Source organism: Danio rerio, chromosome 8 (genome assembly GCF_049306965.1).
Source record: "Danio rerio strain Tuebingen ecotype United States chromosome 8, GRCz12tu, whole genome shotgun sequence".
NCBI classification, from domain to species: Eukaryota; Metazoa; Chordata; class Actinopteri; order Cypriniformes; family Danionidae; genus Danio; species Danio rerio.
This window is the reverse complement of record NC_133183.1, coordinates 20,699,217-20,720,026: the sequence shown is the minus strand read 5'-3', so window position 1 is coordinate 20,720,026 and position 20,810 is coordinate 20,699,217. Positions and strand designations below refer to the sequence as shown.

The window sequence follows — 20,810 nt, the reverse complement described above, 5'->3', positions numbered from 1 at the left end:
ATTGAAATGAAGATTTTCCCTCCTTCTCAGCACCATTTGAAAAAGCTTGAAGGACGCAGGCTGGATTATGACTATAAGAAGAAACGTCAGGGGAAAATTCCAGATGAAGAGCTCAGGCAAGCGCTGGAGAAGTTTCATGAATCTAAGGAGGTGGCTGAGATCAGCATGTACAACCTTCTGGAAACCGATGTAAGGATTTACCGTCTGACAGCTTGGTGCTTAAGTTGGTGTGTTTTTTGTGCTTTTGTGTTCCCTAGGGGTTGTGCTAATCCTATTAGAAGCGCTGATTAATTCAGTGTTTGTCTTTTAACACCTTGCCTTACTGATTTTGTATCTACTCAGCTATAGCTCTCAGTTAAGATATCTGTCAAAGGCTGTCACTTTAGAATGAGCAGTATTAAAAATGAATGTTTTTCTTTTATGTTTGACTAGTCCATCAGCGGGGTCACGACAGGTAATCCAATAAAACTGAAGAGCAGCCAAAAAAATCCTCTTTCTTCTAAGCTGTAGTGTTTATTGAATGTTTAAAGATGATAGAGCGCCATCTGTTGGAGAGCAATTTCATTCAAAGTCAACCCTGCCATAAAAATATATATAGTTTTCACCAAAAAAGTGAACCCCTTAATGGTTTTTCGTGTAGGCTTGTATTTTACAGCAGGGGTTCCCAAAATTTTCAGCCCGTGACCCATAAATAATAATTTCAGTAACTTGACCCCCACTAACCTCGGAGGTAGTGATAAACATACAAGCATTGCACACAATGTTGCACACACATACACACCAATAGGCTTATATAAACACTAGCATATTGACAACATAAAAAGTGCAACAATCTAACAATCATATTATTTTTTTGTTATTTATTCATTTGTTTAATTTAATGTTAACCTCATATAATGAGACTGGTGGGCACAATGTTTACTACACAACACTATTCTTGGTTTAATTATGGAGACACTTGAAGATTATGTTCTATTTTAAGTGGTGTAGATTTTATAATCTTTTTTTTTTTTAAACGTTTAATTTAAATGTACATTAGTGCCATAAGGGTGTCAAAGTTTAACATGGTGCTGTAAAATCAGTCTGCTGCAACTGACGCTATTAATATTAAATATTACAATAATGTTATCATCCCAGGGGTCGCAAAAATTGAAAGTATGTAACTAGTAAGTACTCTTTTTATCCTCTGTAGGTTATGGATAATCTATGGCAAATTTAATAGTACAATCAAGTTTGTTTAACTTTTTTAAATCACCAAGTGACCCACATTGTCCTACGACTTCCTAGGGGGTCCCGACCCCACTTTGGGAACCACTGTTTTACAGTACTGTAAAAATACTCAAAAATGTCTCTGTAAATTTGTCAAACAATTATGTTTGATTGACTAAAGTCACACAAGTGGCAATTTCACATCTGTCACATTCAAAACGGAGAGGTGTTGCATCCATAATGAAGCTATTTCCCTATAAATGCAAAAACATAACGTCAGTCATTTTTGTTTCATAGTAAGTAATCTCTTTTCCATTTGATTAGCATCATTTCTTTAGGGTTGTGCAGTTAAATTCACCGAATTTTAAAAAGTGTTTTGTATACTGTACATTTGCATACTTTTTGGTTACATCCATAACAGATGCTTCTTTTCCTTATTTAAAATCTAAAAAATGTTTACAGATTGATATTTTTCTGACCCCATAACTCTCTTGTGAGTTGTTTTGGAAAATATAAACAGTTGTTTCATTATAATATTAATATATACTTTCTGTGTGAATTTATGTTTTGACATTTTATTTCAAATTTCACATACATAGTCCATAATTGCTCTGGTGCAAAATGGCAAAAACTTAATGACAGAATAAACATTGTAAATTGAAGTTTATGGAGGTGCTATTTTGAACTCCAGTGATACATTTAAAGTAAAACACTGAAAATGATGGATGGTTTGGTTTTAAACCATAGAAAATATTTTTGTATTAAAAGCTAGTAGTGTAGATTTAGTAGTCTATAGTATATATGCAGAGTTAGTGTTTCTTCCCATACTGATAAACTTCTGGTGAACGGTTAATGTGACTTTTTATTTTAATTTTTTACTGTTCATTTCACAGCATTGATGTTGTAATATAATCAGTTAAATAGACTAAAGCATTTATTTAGTTGTTCAAGCGTAAACAAGATGAAAAGCCATTTACACGCACACGCCATTTAAAAAATGAAAAAATGAAATGAAATCTTTTTTTTAATTTTTCTTTTCAATTTTTCACCATGAAAAAGAAAAACACCTCGTATTTCAATTTTCGTCTTTAAATTTTAAAACGAAAATTAAAAAACGGTTAATTTTTCATTTTTCAATATCGGTTTCTAAAATGAAAATCCAATGTCCAAAAGATACACTGACCCACGGTGCAAAAACATTTATTTAATGCAGTGCCTCTTGTACATTCTGAGACCTACTTTATAACATATATCAATCAGGTAAAGATTGTATATTTAAAAAAAAAAACAGACCTTAAATGCGCCAATTTTGTAATAGTGTACAGTTCGCTGGAAGCACTTGACCCAGGTTACTGACAAATTAAAAGACCTTCCGCATACTTCTGCATAGACCCTATTGACTCAAGGCTTCACAAATTACTCATTAACTAAGTTATTTGTTTAAAACGGTTGTTTTCCAGTGTTATTTTTCACGTTACGTTTATTACATTTCCACGTTTCATGTTAATGTACATGAGTAAAAAATAAGTTTGTGTTTCTATATTTACTGTGTGTGTGCAGATTGAGCAGGTGAGCCAGCTGTCTTCACTGGTTGAGTCTCAGCTGCAGTACCACAGACAGGCTGTTCAGATTCTCGATGAACTCTCTGACAAACTCAGAGACAGGTGTGTGTGTGTGTGTGTGTGTGTGTGTGTGTGTGTGTGTGTGTGTGTGTGAGAAAGCATGTGTCTTTACATAGCATGTGTTTGTCCTGGAATCGAGAAGATGCAATAATTCAGTTCATGTTTATTTCTATAGCACTTTTTCAATGTAGATTGTGTCAAAGCAGCTTAACATAGAAGTTCTAGTAAATTGAAATTGTCAGTCCCGTTTTCAGAGTTTAAGTTCAGTTCACTGTGGGGTAATTTTCACTGCAAATAAACATGTAAAGCATACAAATGCTTCTAACAAAATATCGGGTGCATTAAGATGGGAGGAGTGTGTCCTACAGGTGGTTTTTCAAGCCCTGTTAATAATCATACTGTTATGTGATGCATTGTGTGTATGCTTTACTAAAAAGATAGGACTTTAATCTAGTTTTGAACTGAGTGAGTGTGTCTGAGCCTCGGACATTATCAGGAAGGCTATTCCAGAGTTCAGCAGCCATAAATGTGAAGGCTCGACCTTCTTTAGTAGATTTTGCTATTCTAGATACTACCAAAATCCCTGAGCTTTGAGATCTTATAGAGCAGGTTGGGTTGTAGCGAGACAGAAGGTTGGTTAGATAAACAGGAGCTAGATTATTTAAAGCTTTATAGGGAAGAAGCAATAATTAACAGGCAGCCAATGTAAGGAGGATAAAATTGGGGTGATATGATAATTTTCTAGACCTGGTAAGAACTCTGGAAGCTGCATTTTGCACCAACTGAAGTTTATTGATAAATGTTTCCTGTTTGACTATCCAGGATGAAAGATGCACAGACACGTCCTCGTAAAGAGTACATTCCCAAACCCAAGCCTGTTATCGACTTTGGAGAAACCAACGAACAGTCAAACGGTGGCTACACCCCATCATCTGCTCCACCGATGCGCAATGCAGGTAAGAGCAGTCATAAAATACACAGTTTCCTATTGTGCTGTCAGTATGAGGATAAATGATCTTCATTACATCGAGGAAGTGCCTCGGACTTTAGACTGGTGTAAGAAAGGCACATTGTGCTCTGTGTCTACGGCCCGGTGGCAGGGTGTGATGAGACCAACTATGTGTGGGTCGGGATAGACAGGCCAAATGGACAGCTGTCAGCTGCTCTCTTCGTCAGCCAGTGACCCTGTTCTGTGTTCTCTTCCCATTACGTCATCAGAGTCATACCACCAGTTTGGCAGAATAACCACAAGGAAACCCAGATTGCGTGAGTCAGAAAGTCAAGAGTGTGTTCCGTATGTGTTTGCATGGGAAAATGTGTGTGTTTGTTTGCTTGGGTTGTGGAAAAAAGATAACGAGAAGGTGCATAAAAATACAGGAAGTAGGCATGTACATAACTGCTTATTTCAGGGTTCTCACGCTTCTTGAAAGTTCTTGAACTTCAGGCATATGGATTAAAGGTCTGGAAAGAACTTAAAAACATATACAGATCCTTAAAAATGATTCAATAAAATTTAAATTCAATTTATTTATGCTTTTATTTTAACAATTGTACTCAATTGTCGGAAACAGAATGAAAAAAGGAGAAATCGTTAAATTAAAGATCTTAAATTTAAATCTGGCAACCCAGTGGTGCAGTAGGTAGTGCTGTCGCCTCACAGCAAGAAGGTCACTGGTTCGAGCCTCAGCTGGGTCAGTTGGCATTTCTGTGTGGAGTTTGCATGTTCTTCCCGCGTTTACATGGGTGTCCTCCGGGTGCTCTGGTTTCCTCCCAAGTCCAAAGACATGTGGTACAGGTAATTGGGGAGGGTAAATTGTCTGTAGTGTATGTGTGTGGCATCTGCTGCATAAAAACGTGCTGGATAAGTTGATGAAAAAAAAATGAATGAATGAATCTAAATCTTGTAAAATAACACTGACAAATAATACACATCATTATTTCAGAAACTGCATTTGAATTTTAGCAGTATTGAATTTAACAATTTTTTTATTAAAGTTCTTAGAACATGACTTTTTAAAATGGTTCAGTTTTTTGAAAAATGCCATTTTTTATGTAAATATTAAGTGTAAGTGAAATGTTAAGTACAGTAAGAACTATTATGCCACTACATATGTTGGGGTATGAATTAAAAAGGTGCTTTAAAAAGCCTTTAAATTTGCTGTTCAGATCTGGGAAGTGTGGGAACCCTGTTATTTTCTAGATTTAGAATCAATAAATCGATGCCATATTGAATGTTAGAAGGTTTTGTAATTGATTCAATAAAAATAGGATTATTTTTTCCAGATGTCATGCTCATGTCAAGTATTTTGAATCTATTTTCAGCTTAGTCTTTAGTTAATCTCAAAAAATCTGTTTTTGCATGTAGAATGTCGCATACAATTAACTCACTATTTAAAACTAATTAAATTGTGCAATATTTTACATTTAAAAGTTACGACACCAGGTACAACAAATACAAAATTGTGAGCATTAAAACAAGAGAAACAAAAAGTGATTTAAATATTTAGCATATAAAACTTTTATAGACAGTGCTAAATCATCATACCCTGTGAAAATCTATACATTTACTCACATGACAAGACCTAGAGCTGTAGAAAGCCACAGATAAAGCGAAGGCTACAAAAACATTTCAAAGGCTGGAAAAGTCATTTTGGAATGTGATTTGATTTCAGGCTGTATGGCAAATAAAGTCATTATTTCAAAGGGGTATGATGATTTTCTATAGGCACTGTAACTTGCTTCAACACAATTCTAGACATTTGCAGATAAGTAATAATTATTACAGAGTAATAATTAACACGCACAATATGGTTGTAGATTACGTTATTGAGGTACCGCTCCCTGAACTAAACTCATGAAGAACGCTACAAAAGCTTTTATTAATTTTAGGTGACGTTCATTTCTTAGGTAATGCCTAATGACACTACATAGTCGTAATCTTTATATTAAATGTAGTTAATAAGTAATACAACTCGGTTGTATTTTTAAACTAATAATAGCATAGTAACGCTAACAAATCTGTCTCTTCTTACTGTTCAGTTTGAATCCATTCACTAACATTTACTAATGAGACTTTATTATAAGTGTTGCCTACTGTACTTTATAATCCTTTTGCAATTTATTTAATTTGTTTACTGTAAACATGTATATACAGTAAAGCAATAAAAGTATGTTATTATACCTGTTAAAGTAACCTTTTTGCAGCTTGGTTCAAAATCATGGTAATATACCATATGTAATATAATGTATAATGTACCATATAGCGTTATAAAAGCTTCACCAATTAATCATAGCAAAAACATTTTATACCGTCATAAGCCTGACTATCAGTTCATCAGTCGTTTACTTGAGATACTTCCCATAAATATCATTTGGAACGAGTGTTTGGTGTATTGGTATGAAACATGGAAATTCATCTCATCTCTGTGTGAGAGGAAGACTGTGTGAGGATCATTGTGTCTGTGTGTATGTACAAAAGAGTGCATGTTTGTTGGCCTAAAGCACGGAGTGTTGCTCCACCTAACAGTGTGAATCCCTGCTAAAAACTGAAACTGGAGGTCTTCTGTCACGTGACCCAGGCTTTTGCACCTGACTTCTTACTAACACAGAGTGCCTCAAAGTAAAGCCCAGTGTATACTTCAGCTGCCTGTATTCCACGTCTTTCCATGTTTTCTGTGCACACCATGCACATACAGACTGGTTTGACTGTGTGAACAGTCCTCACAGTGGTACTGCACATCTGTGAGTAGTAAAATGAGTGAAAGCTGTGCAAACATGGTTGTGTGAGAGATGGAGTGGAATGCGGAAAAAAGAAGTATACCTGAGTCTTAAGCCAGGCTATTGTGGTGGGATTAAAAATGTGTGTTAAACACTAACACGTTTATGGCACTGCTCACCCAGGGGCATGACTTTAGTTTGACAGATTGGCCTGTGAAAGGTTTTATTGGCAGGAAGCTCTGCTTTACAGCTATAAATCAAGATGTTGTTTTTGTTTAAATTAGTGATGTTTATTTTAAATTAAGTTGTATTTTATTTTTGAAGTATTTTTTGTTTGAGTGATGTTGTTCTTTTTAATTTTTTATTAATTATTCTTAGTGATTTTTAGTAATTTATTTATTATTTTTACTATAATTATTGTATTTTAATAGTTTACTTTAGTTAGTTAGTAATGCATCGTTTTAATTATTTTAGAGTTTTTAGGTTTTTCATCTAATATATACATTTGATTTCAGCTTTATTTCAATTGCTGGCTGTTTATATATTTACGTAACAGTAAATGTAACGTTTTTCAAAACCTTACTGTGAAGTTTTTTTTTTATGGCTTTTCGAAACTGTAATAAAAATATTTTTCATTCGAACTGTGCATATTCCCTAAAATTAATTTTGGGTGTGTACACCAACTGATTGTGACATTTTAGAGTACACCTTGTCTCATTATGTGTAGTCAGATATTGGTTTAAAGGGGTGGTCCACTACAATATCATATTTTAAACTTTAGTTGATGTGTAATGCAGCTGTGTGAACATAAACAACATTTCAGAGTGTAATACGCTCAAAGTTCAATGCAAAAAGAGACACTGGCTTTTACAGAGTTAGCTTAGCAAAGTCGACAGAGAATGAAGTTTGGGGACTACAACAAATACATCTGGGTTAATGAGATTATAAACCCTTCAGATTACACCCATACACCCCGATCAGTGAAGGGGTGTGGCCAGAGGGGCTGTAATGTTATAGCAAAGAAAGCTAAAATGCTGCCAAACGCTGCTATTTCCAAAGGACACGACAGAAAGAGAGAAGTGATTTAGTTTTAATTATGTTCTAGAGAATAATAAAATATATATACAGCTAACATTTGACAAAGGACAGCTTCCAGAGTCTCTCTCAGTTCAGTGCTGGATTCAGTTAAAACTTCTCAAAGAGAAGCAGTATAATAGACGAAGCTGTGGATTGTGAACCACAACCTGCAAGTGTTTTTATTTGTTAAAATTGATCTGTCACATGCATAGTGTCTAGCGTTAACGGTATGTTGTAGCAAGGATGTGAACAATGCTGTTTGGCACTGTTACAATTTAGCTACAAATGAATATTTATCAGTCAAACCGCTACAAACACCCACAATCTTTAGCAGCATGTGCAGTGTCTCTTCTACATCTCAAATAATTAACTTGCAAAGTATATGTGAACGTTTTATATTACTTACACATGCTTATAACCCCAATATATATGAAAGACACTAAGATTTTATTTTAGAGAGCAGGCATGAAGTTCAGCTGTGTCCTTTTTTATTTTCTGTCAGATTTAGGCTCACACTGATACAGCTACTCTTGTTGGTGCGTGACGTTTTTCCTGCTGACAGGGAACTGATCTGTGAATCACAGCAAATTATGTTTGCTGACCAATCAGAGCCTCTTGAGAGCAGGCCTTTCTGAGGAACTAGGAAATATGACAGTCATTTTCATATTTGCAGAGATACAGTATATTTAAAGATAAATGAAAAAATAATGTTTTTTTTTTTTTTTTTTTTTACAAATAAAGCATGAGCACTCATTGCTTTGCATCTTAGAAACACAACCAAGCCTTAAAAATACACCCTGGACCAAAATTTTAGTAATGTTATTTTGTCTTTTGAAATATTATGTATACTAACATCCCTTGTTCCCCAAATCTCTCCTCACTATCTCTTTCTCATAATTTCTCCTCTATATCTCTACTCAGCAGCAGAGCAGGCATGCTGTAAGGCTCTCTATGACTTCGAGCCGGAGAACGAAGGCGAGCTGGGCTTCCACGAGGGTGACATCATCACTCTGACCAATCAGATCGATGAAAACTGGTATGAAGGCATGCTGCGTGGCCAATCAGGATTCTTCCCTCTCAACTACGTGGAGGTGATTGTTCCTCTGCCACACTAAGAGGGCTCCGATGAAGAACAGAGGGAGAGAGAGAGAAAGAGCAATAAAAAGTGAATAGGAGAAAGCTGGAGGGAAGTGAGGTAGGGAGAAAGGAGCCTGTTGAAGTCATCTTGGTCTTCATCCTCACCACATTGTTGCCGTTGATCCAAATGTACCTGTACTCTGGCACTTTTTACACATTGATTTATTTTCGAAGGAGGGAACTTTGGGAAATGACGACCTTTCACATTCCAGGACTGACTGACTGACCGGTTGACTGATGTACGGACGGTACAACTTGGTCCTTAAGCTACATTTTTAGACACACTAACTCGCTTCATCTTTTGATAATGCCTTGTACTGTTTTTGCTGCTGAAAAAAAAAAAGTTATTGTAGATCATGATCAAATTATTCCACGTTTAAAGAGTAGACAGGCTAGTCTTAATCATCGTAGTATAAATTCTCAATTATTGGATTGTGAAAAGTTGCATTTTGACTCAACTGCTCCCCTTACTGCCCCCTGCTGGTCAGGATGCGACATTGACCTGCCTCAGTTTAAGGAGAAACCACCTTGTGTCTGTGTTAGCACTGCAGGGATGTGTGTGCAAAGTGTCCCAATTTGCAGCAATCCTGAGCCATGGGATTTAGTCCCTTTGTACGCTCCGTCATTTTAACGTTTTTCTACAGTTTCTTTGTCATCTAATCATTTTTAATGTATATTTTTTACAAGAAAAAAAAAATTAGATGCTCAACTGCGCCTTGGATCTGGTTGTAAAGCTGAGCTAAAACACTAAAGGGATGTGTTTAGTCGGATAGATAGGTTTTACTGCACTACAGCCGTACTTTTTGTCCCCCTTGCAACTTTCAACCCACTAAGGGCAGCAGATATAAACAACTTACATACTGTTTTCTGAAGGAAACACAGCCAAATAGCTCGTTGGTCTTCTCGCGGCAGACTGAATTATAGAGTCTTCCTCTCTCTTTCTCCTCTTGATGTCAGTTTACGGTAGTCTATTCATCTGATGCTGCTGGCAGTGTCCCATTATTTCAGGTGTGTACATCTAGGCGTTTAGGGGGGATTTCAAAAAGTCTGATTTACACAAAGTGTTTGATATTGAAGAGGAATTCTTCCAGAAATGTAGGGATGGTGCTACATCTCTTACTCTTTCCCTTTGTAATGTATTTTTAGAGCTTTAAAGTGGTTGAAGATGTAGTTTCTTCATAACTCAGTGTTCCATAGATCAGTTTGTTTCAAATACTGTACCATCGCACTCCATAAATTCATGGACTTACACACCATCAATTGCGGTTCTGAGCACCCTCACATCTGACCTCCACCCTGACCTCAAATCCTGTCTGCACACAGTGCACCTGTGTCTTTTCTTTTCTCGGACTGTTGTAGATGTACTGATGCAGACAGGCGGTGGTCACTATTTCAATGTGAAAAAGAGACTTTTAGTGCCTTTTTGATGGCAAGAATGGATCTAGAACACCAAACAAAATATTAATTATGATTTCTGTGCTAATATGTAGTTTTTTTTCTCCTTTATTTACAAAGGGCTTGTTGGTTTCAGCATTTGGCATGAGCTGCGACCAGATGTACAAGCATGTGTACAAATGTGCCTTTGCAACACTACAAGTTTAAGAAAACAGCAAATGGGTTATTTCTGTCTAATCGAATGAGGGCACCGGCATGGTTTTATGAAATTAAATCATTCTGGTTGTGCTCTTTTTAGTATTATGTTCTTTTTTTATATGCATACAAAAGCATTCAACCTTTTTTATTAATGATTTGTGCATGTTAGCTTAATAGCAGGCTGATGTATGTTGTAGTTTTAAAGTCTCCTCCTGTATGTCTCGGATTTAACTGCATTATATTGTTATTCTTAAATATTCCGAACCCTAAATATTTGTATCTTATTGTCCACTCGTCTTTAAGTAAATAAATTCAAAGAAAGTACTCCGTCTCTTTCACTTGTAAGAGTATGAACAGTTTTTTAATTATACAGTTAGAAAAAACATTGTTGCAGGAAGCAAACGCACATTTTGTTTCTTGTTCCAGTGTATATTTTAAGGTATTCAGCAGGGAAAAAAAGGCATCGATCCCATATTGGCACAAATCTAATCACACGAACGCATAAATACTAGCCAAAAGAGATCACAAGTTACCCGTCTTCTCTTTCGTAACTACCCACCGAGACATTTCTACCACAGAGGAAGACAAATTTCACAGCACAGATATGGCAGAATCGCGTAAACCACAGCCAGTGATACAGACCTAACAGTCCTAAAGGCAACAGTTTGGACGGAAGCATATATGATATATCCTCCACGAAGGCATTTCATATACAGTATAACAGTGCACAGATGGTAATGCACAGGGCAGGAGGTCCCAAGTCAACAGTTCTACAGCTTAACACTAATGCACATTGCACAGACATAAAGCACTCGGGTCACTGAGTGTTGCGCAGTTGGTTGTACACATGCTCCAGGATCTGTGCGTACGCCTGGTCTTTGGGTGCGTGGCCACTCAGAGAAGCCTGAGGAGGAGAGAAGACAAGCTGTTCTTTCTGTCCAAGCTTAATATACATGCTTTTTACAAATTTTGTAAAAGCATATTAATTAAAAGTAATTTAATTGAAACCTTTATATACTGTAATCTATGTTACCAATATATCGTTATGAAAATAGCCATAGAAGGTGGCATAGCTTTAAACACAAAGAAACAAATACTGTTAATTGATTTCTATCATATATGAGCAGTGTTTATTTTTTTAAAACAATTGGTCTTTGCATAAAGCTGAATATTATTTACTGTGTTATTACCTTTAAACCTCAGGCTCAGGACACACCAAACTGATATCAAAGAACTAGTAGTGGCAATGAAAAGGGACTGTGTTGTCCCCTTGCGCTGGCTCCATCTAGATTTAACAGCTTTGTGAACATTAGGGTTGGGTATCGTTTGAGATTATTTTGATACCGATGCTAAATCGATACTTTTAAAACGGTACTGGTGCCAAAGTGGTGCCTGGACTGTGGGGGAAACCGCAGCACCCAGAGGAAACCCACATGAACATGGGGAGAACATGCAAACTCCACACAGAACTGCCAATCGACCCAGGCGGGGCTCAAATCAGTGACCTTCTTGCTGTGAGGTGATCATGCTACCCACTGGGCCACGGTAACATCCTTAATCATTTAATTGAACAATATAATTAAAGTTTAAAGTATACATCAATTCATATTTATATATTTGAAATGCATGGATATATTTGATTTGATCATTTGTTTGTTAGCATGAATGCAAGATTTGCATTACGTGCTTGTCACAGCACCAGTGGCACCAAAATTAAGCACTGAAATTCATATGCTAATTCGGTTACATTGATATGCTGATCCGGTTACATAGGTACGGGTTTCGGTACCCAACCCTAGTGAACACACCAAACGGACAAAAGCCAACTGATGCAAAAATGGGCGTTCTTGCACCCGTGTGAAAAGATGTACCTCGGCATACCCGCAGATGGTTTTAGCCTGAATTGTCATTCCATAAATGTAAACTGGAACTTGTAAAAGCTTCCTCAACACAGAGGGATTCGCTTGCGTAAATATGTCTGAATCGGATAATCCATATCTATGCTATCTATGTAGTTTAGCAATTGCTTTAATCCAAATGTGATGAAAATGAGCCCACCAACTCATCTTCAAGGGAAGAAATGTGTGTTCGTTAGGAATGAAAAATGGATTGCTTACTCGCAAAGCATTGTCATGAAAGGTGGTATATTTACAGTGCCATAAAATCCATCCACGGTGAAGGTATATACAAGTGCAAGACAAACAAAAATCCCAAAAGTACCAAAGAAACAACAAGCAGGAAAATAAATCAGAAAAATATACTCCAATTATTTCTACAAATATAATAACAGCATCTATCCACAATATACGTTTGATCGAGGCACCGCAGTAGCACTCTTGCATCGACTTGGTAAACAAGCCGTGGATTAGCATATATCTAAGAAATGCTATGGAATGACAGATGTTTGTTTTTACTCATGACTTGGCGAAGTTTCTTTTCTTGTGCTCTGATTTGTAGCTGAACAGCCGATCAGAGCGCTCGCTCTCAAAGACAATTGACACCAATTCTACATGCTGAACTCTCTCCAACGTGTAAAAAAAAAACAACAAACAAACTACCCTGACAGACGGTCACTGAAGGCTATACCTTCAGCTGGTGTGTCCCTTTAGCTTCAGCTTTAGCAAACTGTCAAACTTGCTCTGGGCTTTTTGCAGAGGCCGTATATTCACTTTATAAGTCCTCTATGTTTCATCAGGAGCCATTGAGTTTGTTTTGTAACTTTGCCTTTAAGAAAAATCTCAATGATGCAATTATAAATATAATTGAATGTGTTACATCTGTGTATGTATAAATGACAGAAATTACATCACACCTTGATTTTGTCGAGTATTGAGGTATTAGGGCTCCACATCTGACTGAACTGCACCAGGTCAGGAGCAGACCGATAAAACTCCACCAACAGCATCTACAAAGGGAGATAGATATAAAAATAGATTTGTATCACTCTAGGCTTTTCAAAAGACTCGCTATATCATGCTAATTAATTCTACAGGATGTAGTTTAGCAATTGCTTTAATCCAATCTACTGTAGAGTGAGGTGTTATCTATAGCTGCAGGAAACTGAAAAGATAACCATTTAGTGATCGGCTTCAAAAACAACTATTTATAAGAGATAAAAATCCCTGTTTATGCACTGTTGCATAATGTAATATCATACCATCTCGTTGAGCACGTCTGTAGTGAGGAAGTTGTCCTGCACATATGTGACCTCTACCGCCACTGGGATCCCGTGATCATTCGGTCGTTGCTGAAACGCAAGAGAAAGTAGATATGAGATGATAGATTAAAATAAATAGCAAACAGAGTTTCATCAAATGAACCAATACCTCAGGAGGAGGCACTACCCAGAATGGGGTGATTGTGGAGGCCACACCTTGGTTACCATGGTAATAGGGTCCTATAAGTGGTGAAACCAAAAAACTTAACCCAGATCACTCAATATAAGTGGCTTTGCACAGTATATGTGAATTACATCACACACCACAGATAATCCCTAGACAGGGCTGGAAACCGTTACTGCTGCCTTGTAGGCGGAGCTGGTGATCCATCTGCGAATCAATGTCCTGTAGAGACGGAAGGGCGGGGCCTCGTGGGTGACTGTGATACCATCCCACCAATGACAGGCCACGCATGAAGAGATTCTGACAAATCTGCAACACAGTTAAAAGGTACAATTCTGAGAATGTAGCACTATGTTTTATAGGAAAACCAATATTTTTTTGGTGACCAACCTCTTCTTCGACAGCTGGAGCGGCATCTTTATCAGCCAATCGTGTGCGGCATGGAAATGCGCGCAGGACTGTAAGCACTGATGAATGTAACATAAATTTGAGTGTTTATGACTTTTATTTTGTCTTGTAGTCAGAAAAATCATTAGACTTACATTGTGTGTTTGTGTCCCAACGACCTCCTAAATACCCCACCACCTCACTTGAGGTCAGGTGACAGTGGAAATCCTATCAATAGAGGTGGGAAAAATGGTTTTCATTTGCTTCAACTGTTGCAACTAATCCGATTACTGACTTTACTTTTGATGTTATGAATAATTCCATGAGCACTTCATACCATTAGAAGCAGAACATTGCTGGAAACGGCTACATTAAAAGGCTGGAAGCGGTTGATTGCTGAAAAGGCAGACAGTTCGACAAGGGTGTGAGGATCCCTGTGAAGACAAACAGAGGAACTCTCAGGTATAATTACAGTTTAAAAAAGTTAGATGGGTAGGAAGTTGTAATATTTTGAAGGAAGTTTTTAGGGTCACTAAAAACGGCATCAGTTTGATACAGTAGAAAAGTACAGTAAAAAACATATTGTAAATTATTATTATTTATTATTGAAAGCTTTTTCATAGATATTTGTTTGGAGGGAAAACTGTCATTTGTATTTCAAATCGTACAGAGACCAAACTATTAAAAAACAATGCCAGTGAGCATTTTTTTCACAGCATGCTACAGCCATTTCTATTTAGCTTATTTTTCCTGGCACATTTACTATTTTCTCATCTGTAATCAGTAAATTCCAACAACATAAATGTGTGTATTTATTATATTTTTAATTTATGTTTATGTAGAAGTCAAACACAAGTTGCCTGTTTTGGTGTCCTTTATCAAGTTAAATTACAAAAGAGATTGCATAAAACATTAATTAAACAAAAATGAAATGTGTACTTTTCCACACTAGTTTTCTGAACATAAAATGGTCTGGCTTGTACTTGTAATTAAAATGATTTCAAATTTAATATTTTTAAACATTCAAAAGTGAAAAATCTCTACTAAATGAAAGTAACAATTATTCTATATATCCCTTACAATGATTTTGTAGTACATAAGCTTGTTTTAGTGGATGTCTTCAGTAAATCGTATGTATGTATGTATGTGTGTGTGTGTTTAAAGTATGTGTATACTGTGTGTGTGTGTGTGTGTGTGTGTGTGTGTGTGTGTGTGTGTGTGTGTGTGTGTGTGTGTGTGTGTGTGTGTGTGTGTGTGTATATGTATATATATCTGTAACAAATAAGAATTTCTCCAAAAGAAAAGAAAATATCAGACATACTATTAAAAATTCTTTGCTCTATTAAACATCATTTGGGAAATATATAAAAAAAAATTCAAAGGGGGGCCTAATTATTCTGACTTCAACTGTGTGCTTGCGTGTATATGTGTGTGTGTGTTTGTGTATGTCAAACAGGACCCATTTTAATTGACACATTCTAAGTGAAGCCATATTAACATTTTATTGTTTTGATGCTTGATAATGAGACAATAATTACCTTGCGGCATCTCTGGTGCCAAGAGTGCAGTACCTGACTGGAATTCTCTCTCTGTCTCTTCTCTGCGTCAGGCCAATCTCTGAGCCAAAACACAAAAAAGAAAATAATATATGCTTGGCTGGAGCTAGAAATATAGGCCAAGATATCATTACCACAACAAAACTGAAGGATGCTGATAATGACTTATTCCGTTTGAGTACTTGTGAAGAGAGAAGGTGCTTTTATGTATTGTAGAAGACAACATCATACCGTGCAGCTCAGGTTTGGACTTTTTATTCTTGTCCTCTACTGGAATGGTCGTTTTCCCTTCCTCTTCATCATCATCTCCCATCTCATCATCTTCTCCTTCACTTATTAGACTCTGACATTTACAGAACACAAATTGCAGACTGCATAATGATTGGCTATAATAAATAACTCGTTCATTACCTTCTCATTTACTAATAAGGTTTGGGTTTAACTTTTATACGTTTCTTCTGTTGGACACAAAACAAAATATTCTGAAGAATGTTAAAAAAAAGCAGCTATTGACTTTAGTAGGAACAGAAAATAATATAGAAGTCAATGGCTATTTTTATTTCCAATATTATTCAATATATCTTGTTTTTTGTTTAATAGAAGAAATAAACTCTTGGTTTGGAACAGGTAGATAATATTCCTTAATTAATTTTCCCTTTATTGCTCACCATGTCAGCACTGGGCTGGTATTTGTGTAGCCAGGTGGTTTTGTACTGGACCAGTTTCTGTCCCCGGTATCGCACCGATGCCCAGCCACAGCCAGATTTTTTGGCCGGGTTCACCAGGCGTTTACAGTGTGTGGCCCACGCGCTTGGAGAGTTAAAGATCTGCCCGGTCTCCACCCAACGAATCTTCCCATCATTCAGAAGATCTCCAACAAACTTTTTACCCTGAGGAGAGACAAACAGAGTCCATGAAAGCTCACTAAATATAAACATAAAGGATAGGGCATTCTGCTAGATCATGTTTTTGTTTTTTGTTTTTTTTAAGATGTCACTAACTCCCAAAATAGAACTTATTTTGAGTGAAGAAGCGCCATGCTAATATTTAAAACGCTGACATTTAATGTATTTAATATTATTGCAAATATTAATTAGAGCGGGTCAGAATAATTGGTATTTTAATTAAATATTCTGACCTGCTATTATTATAATTATTTTTCTCAAATTACATTTTAATAAATCTTTATCTTTTATACTTTATACTTTAAAATATACACCTGCCTATATATATATATATATATATATATATATATATATATATATATATATATATATATATATATATATATATATATATATATATATATATATATACACAGTTGAAGTCAGAATTATTAGCACCCCTTTGAATTTTTTTTTTTTTTTTTTTTTCAAATATTTTCAAAGTGATGTTTAACAGCTAGGCGTGTTTTATTCCAGCTAAAATTCAAGCAGTTTTTAATTTAAGAACAATTTTAAGGTCAAAATGATTAGCCTCTTTAAGCTATATATTTTTTGATAGTGTACAGAACAAACCATCATTGTACAATAACTTGCCTAATTACCCTAACCTGCCTAGGGTAACCTAATTAACCTAGTTAAGCCTTTAAATCTCACTTTAAGCTGTATAGAAGTATCTTGAAAAATATAATAATAATGATAAATTTTATTAGTAATGCGCTTTTCTTAAACTCAAAGCACTACAAAGCAAAAATACTAGCAATACAAGTCAAGCAAAACAGCACAACAATAAAACAATAAAAATATGAACCATAAGATAAAATAAAAAATTAACAAAATGATCATCCTAAGTTAAAAGCAATGCTAAAAAGGTGAGTCTTAAGAAGTTTCTTAAAACAGTCCTGAGAGGTAGCATTCCTAATGCTGATGGGGAGTGCATTCTACAGCTTAGGCGCACTGTATGAAAAAGCCCTCCCACCCATGGTCTTAAGTTTACAGCGTGGCTGATATAGGGTAAGTCCTGATGCAGAACGAAGACTGCGGGCTGGGGTGGCGAGAGTCACCAGGTCACAGATGTAACCGGGTGCTAGTCGATGCACTGCTTTTAAAGTTAAAATCAAGGTCTTAAAATCAATCTGTGATTTAATAGGAAGCCAGTGTAATTGTATAATTAATATCTAGTCAAATATTATTTACTGCCATCAGTGCAAAAATAAAATAAACCAGTTATTAGAAATGAGTTATTAAAACTATTATGATTGGAAATGTGCTGAAAAATCCTCTCCGTTAACAAAAATTGGGGGGGGGGGAAATAAACAGGGGGCTAATAATTCTGACTTCAACTGTATATTACATTATATATATTATTACATGACATTAAAAGATTTACTCACTATTTATTAATCCTCAAGTGGTTATAAATCTTTGCATTTCTATTCTCTGTTTAACACAAAAGAAGATATTTTGAAGAAAGCTGAATATTTCTAACCATTGACTTGTAAAGTAGGAGAAACAAATACACATAACAAATGGAAGTCAATGGTTCCAGGTTTCCAGCTTTCTTCAAAATATCTTCTTTTGTGTTCAACAGAAAAAAAGAGATTCAGACTTGTTTGGAACAAGTATAGGAAGAGTAATTGATGACGGAATTTTCATTTCATGCATTTTTTCATCTCTTAACAAGCCTTCCTTGCATTCAATATGCTTTCTATCTATATTAAATCACTTTGTATTTGATGCAGATGCGACTTTTTAATATACACTGTCTATTTCTAAAACAATATAGTAACAGCTCTAGGTAAGTAAATTCTGTACAGTACCAGGTAGTGTATGGACAGAACTCCATCTCCAGGCTCCACAAGACCATCCTTCAGCAGGACTCTTAAAGTGATGCCTCTCCTGGTCAGAAGTGAACCTCTTCCAGAGGAGGATCTCAGGTCTGCATCTTCAGCCCCACTCAGCTCCTCATCCTCCTCATCTGCTCCTTCCTCCACCACCTGAGGAGATGAGGGCGGCTCTGAGCCTGACACAAATACCCAATTAATGAAGGCAAGAACAAGCATTTTGCGTACGATCTTTTCCTTTCTTGATTAAATGTTTAATGTTTTTGTATAATGCATGTTTGTTAAGAAACAGCTATGACCAGGGGCAGATTTAACCAATAAGCAAGGTAAGCGGTCGCTTGGGGCCCCTGGAAATTTGAGGGCCTCCAAATAAATACCTAGATGTATAAATGATACTATAAATTATATAGTATTTTTTATCATATTTATTCTATCATATTTTGTAACGGAGGGTCTAAAATTTTAATTTGAATGTAATATTACTAGGGATGTCCAGATCCAGGTGGTCCAGGTCCAGATCACGTGATCGGAAATCGGGCCGTTTCAGACTCCATGGAAATCGGTCGTTGCCTCCCGATCAGGACTCGGATATGTACGTATATATATCCTCTTTGTTTTTTAAACACATCTATAGACATGCGGTGGCACAGAGTTAGACCTCTTTCTTGACTTCACACAGAAGAACACGAAAGCAGCTGCGGTCTGGAGGTATTATCAAGTTGATGACAACTTTGCCATTGGCAATCTTGTGAGATATGCAAACTTGGCATTGCAAAGGTTGAGGTGGAAGGGAAAAGGCTACATTTAACACTACAAACCTGATAAAGACACCTCAAAAACAAACATTGAACCTCAATTTGAGATGCCGTCTTGCCACTATTACAAATAAAGCTCTGCCAGCATTTTTAGGAATATTTATGACAAACTGCTTGGCTTTTTATAAGTTGTACCCCATATTTCGTTCACCACAGACATATGGAGTTTGTCCATGGCTCCCTTGTCTTTACTAAGCCTTTAACTATTATAAAAGTATCGGATCGGGTTTCTGTATCGGTAGATACTCTAAATAAAATGACTCTAATTAAATGAAATATTACATCTGCGCAAATGTGTCCCCCACCTTCAATCATGGAGCAGTCTAGCAGTCAAATCAGTATAGATTTAGTTTTAAAAATGAAATAGTTCATTTATGTCTAGTTGTGAATTCATCTAAAGAAAACAAATCATCTCAAAAGTTTTACAAGGTGTTTCATGTTATTATTTTGCATTAAGATAAAATGTAGAAAACAAGATTAAATGATATAAGAAAAACAGCTAAATAACAATAAAATTAAAGTACAAAAGGTGCATTTTGGAACTTTTCGGGCCCCTTGACTGTTATTGCTTATGGCAGGGCCCCCAAAATCACTAAATCTGGCCCTGGCTATGAATGTAAATTAAATATTAAATAACCAATTTATTACCATGAATATAGCCAATGCTGCTGATATTGCATTAAAACATAAGTAAATTTTGTACCAATTTTATATGTATACAAGCACATTAAGCAGAATTATTTATACAAAAAAAAAAAAAACGAACAGAACATTTTACCGAGTTCAAACTATTTGTAAACGAAATCCAACAAACTTGTAGGTTATAAAAAATGATAAAAGTCTAAACTCAAGAGTGAACTCTCTTGTGGGCAAACATGGCTTTTATTGTGGGACAAAAAATGGTCAACACAAGGCAAGCGCACATCAGGGAATCAGCGAGCGTCATCTGCCATCTCAATCTGAGGGGCTTTCAGTCGGAAATTAAAACAAAACCGCTCTGATAACGTGTCGACAAACGGCTCGTCCTTCGCCTGTTTTGTTCTTGCTCCTCTCCGCAACCTCGCGGCCTAGCATTTATTAATTTCTCCCGCTTATTAAAGAAATCACTAATTTCTTTCATTCTCACCCATTTCGCGATAATCGTCGGAAAGCGCTTTGAGCTGAAACTGCTCCACAGACTGAGCTGATGTTTCTTTCCGTCACTTCTGTTCCGCCGTGCTAATAAAACACTTCAGTGCGGACAGACACTCTCCGCCAGGCTGTTATTCAAAAACATAAAATGAAGGCGTGTGTGTGTGTGCAGTGTAGTTTCCTTGTGTAGTGTTTCTTTAATGTCAATTCCCCTCCCCTTTCTCCCTCCTACCCGTCCTTGTCATTTACTCCCTTTTATAAATTAGCGGTGTTTGTGGCGCTTCAGTCTCCAGCGCAGGGGGGATTGATGCGGTTTGCATTGTTGGTAGTGGTACAAAGAAAAACATCCGCAGAAATATTACAAGCGAATTGCATGCGATTGTTTGACTATTTTGGCTTTGTGTCAGTTTTGATACAGTTTCTAATGTCCCTGGACCACG

At 36.3% G+C, this 20,810-nt stretch overlaps 2 protein-coding genes across 6 annotated transcripts in view; one reads left to right on the top strand and one right to left on the bottom strand.

Moving 5' to 3' along the window:
* sh3gl1b (SH3-domain GRB2-like 1b) overlaps positions 1-10,676 on the top strand; it is a 39,140-nt gene extending 28,464 nt beyond the window's left edge. The window contains exons 6-10 of one of the 4 annotated variants that reach the window (XM_009303889.4): positions 31-189; positions 2,770-2,873; positions 3,654-3,787; positions 4,050-4,097; positions 8,550-10,676. In XM_009303889.4, the coding sequence (XP_009302164.1) occupies positions 31-189; positions 2,770-2,873; positions 3,654-3,787; positions 4,050-4,097; positions 8,550-8,740 (636 nt within the window). In that variant the 3' untranslated portion in view covers positions 8,741-10,676. 4 annotated transcript variants of the gene reach the window in all.
* A 12-nt stretch (positions 10,677-10,688) lies between these two features.
* On the bottom strand, positions 10,689-20,532 carry mpnd (MPN domain containing). Of its 2 annotated transcripts, none has more exon segments than NM_001076565.1 (13): positions 10,689-11,259; positions 13,168-13,260; positions 13,513-13,602; positions 13,682-13,752; positions 13,837-14,005; positions 14,087-14,163; positions 14,239-14,311; positions 14,421-14,517; positions 15,622-15,700; positions 15,871-15,982; positions 16,308-16,529; positions 18,401-18,603; positions 20,366-20,475. In NM_001076565.1, coding segments are annotated over 13 exon segments (1,377 nt in total). In that variant the 5' UTR covers positions 20,370-20,475; the 3' UTR covers positions 10,689-11,172.
* Between the last annotated feature and the right edge of the window lie 278 nt (positions 20,533-20,810).

What these genes read in the sequence shown, in the direction of transcription:
- mpnd (XM_073909582.1), bottom strand. An exon ending in TTCTGTCCATACACTACCTG is followed by an intron (nt 16,530 to 18,400) that starts GTACTGTACAGA and finishes GTCTCTCCTCAG; the next exon opens with GGTAAAAAGTTTGTTGGAGA. An exon ending in GTCCAAACCTGAGCTGCACG is followed by an intron (nt 15,701 to 15,870) that starts GTATGATGTTGT and finishes GTTTTGGCTCAG; the next exon opens with AGATTGGCCTGACGCAGAGA.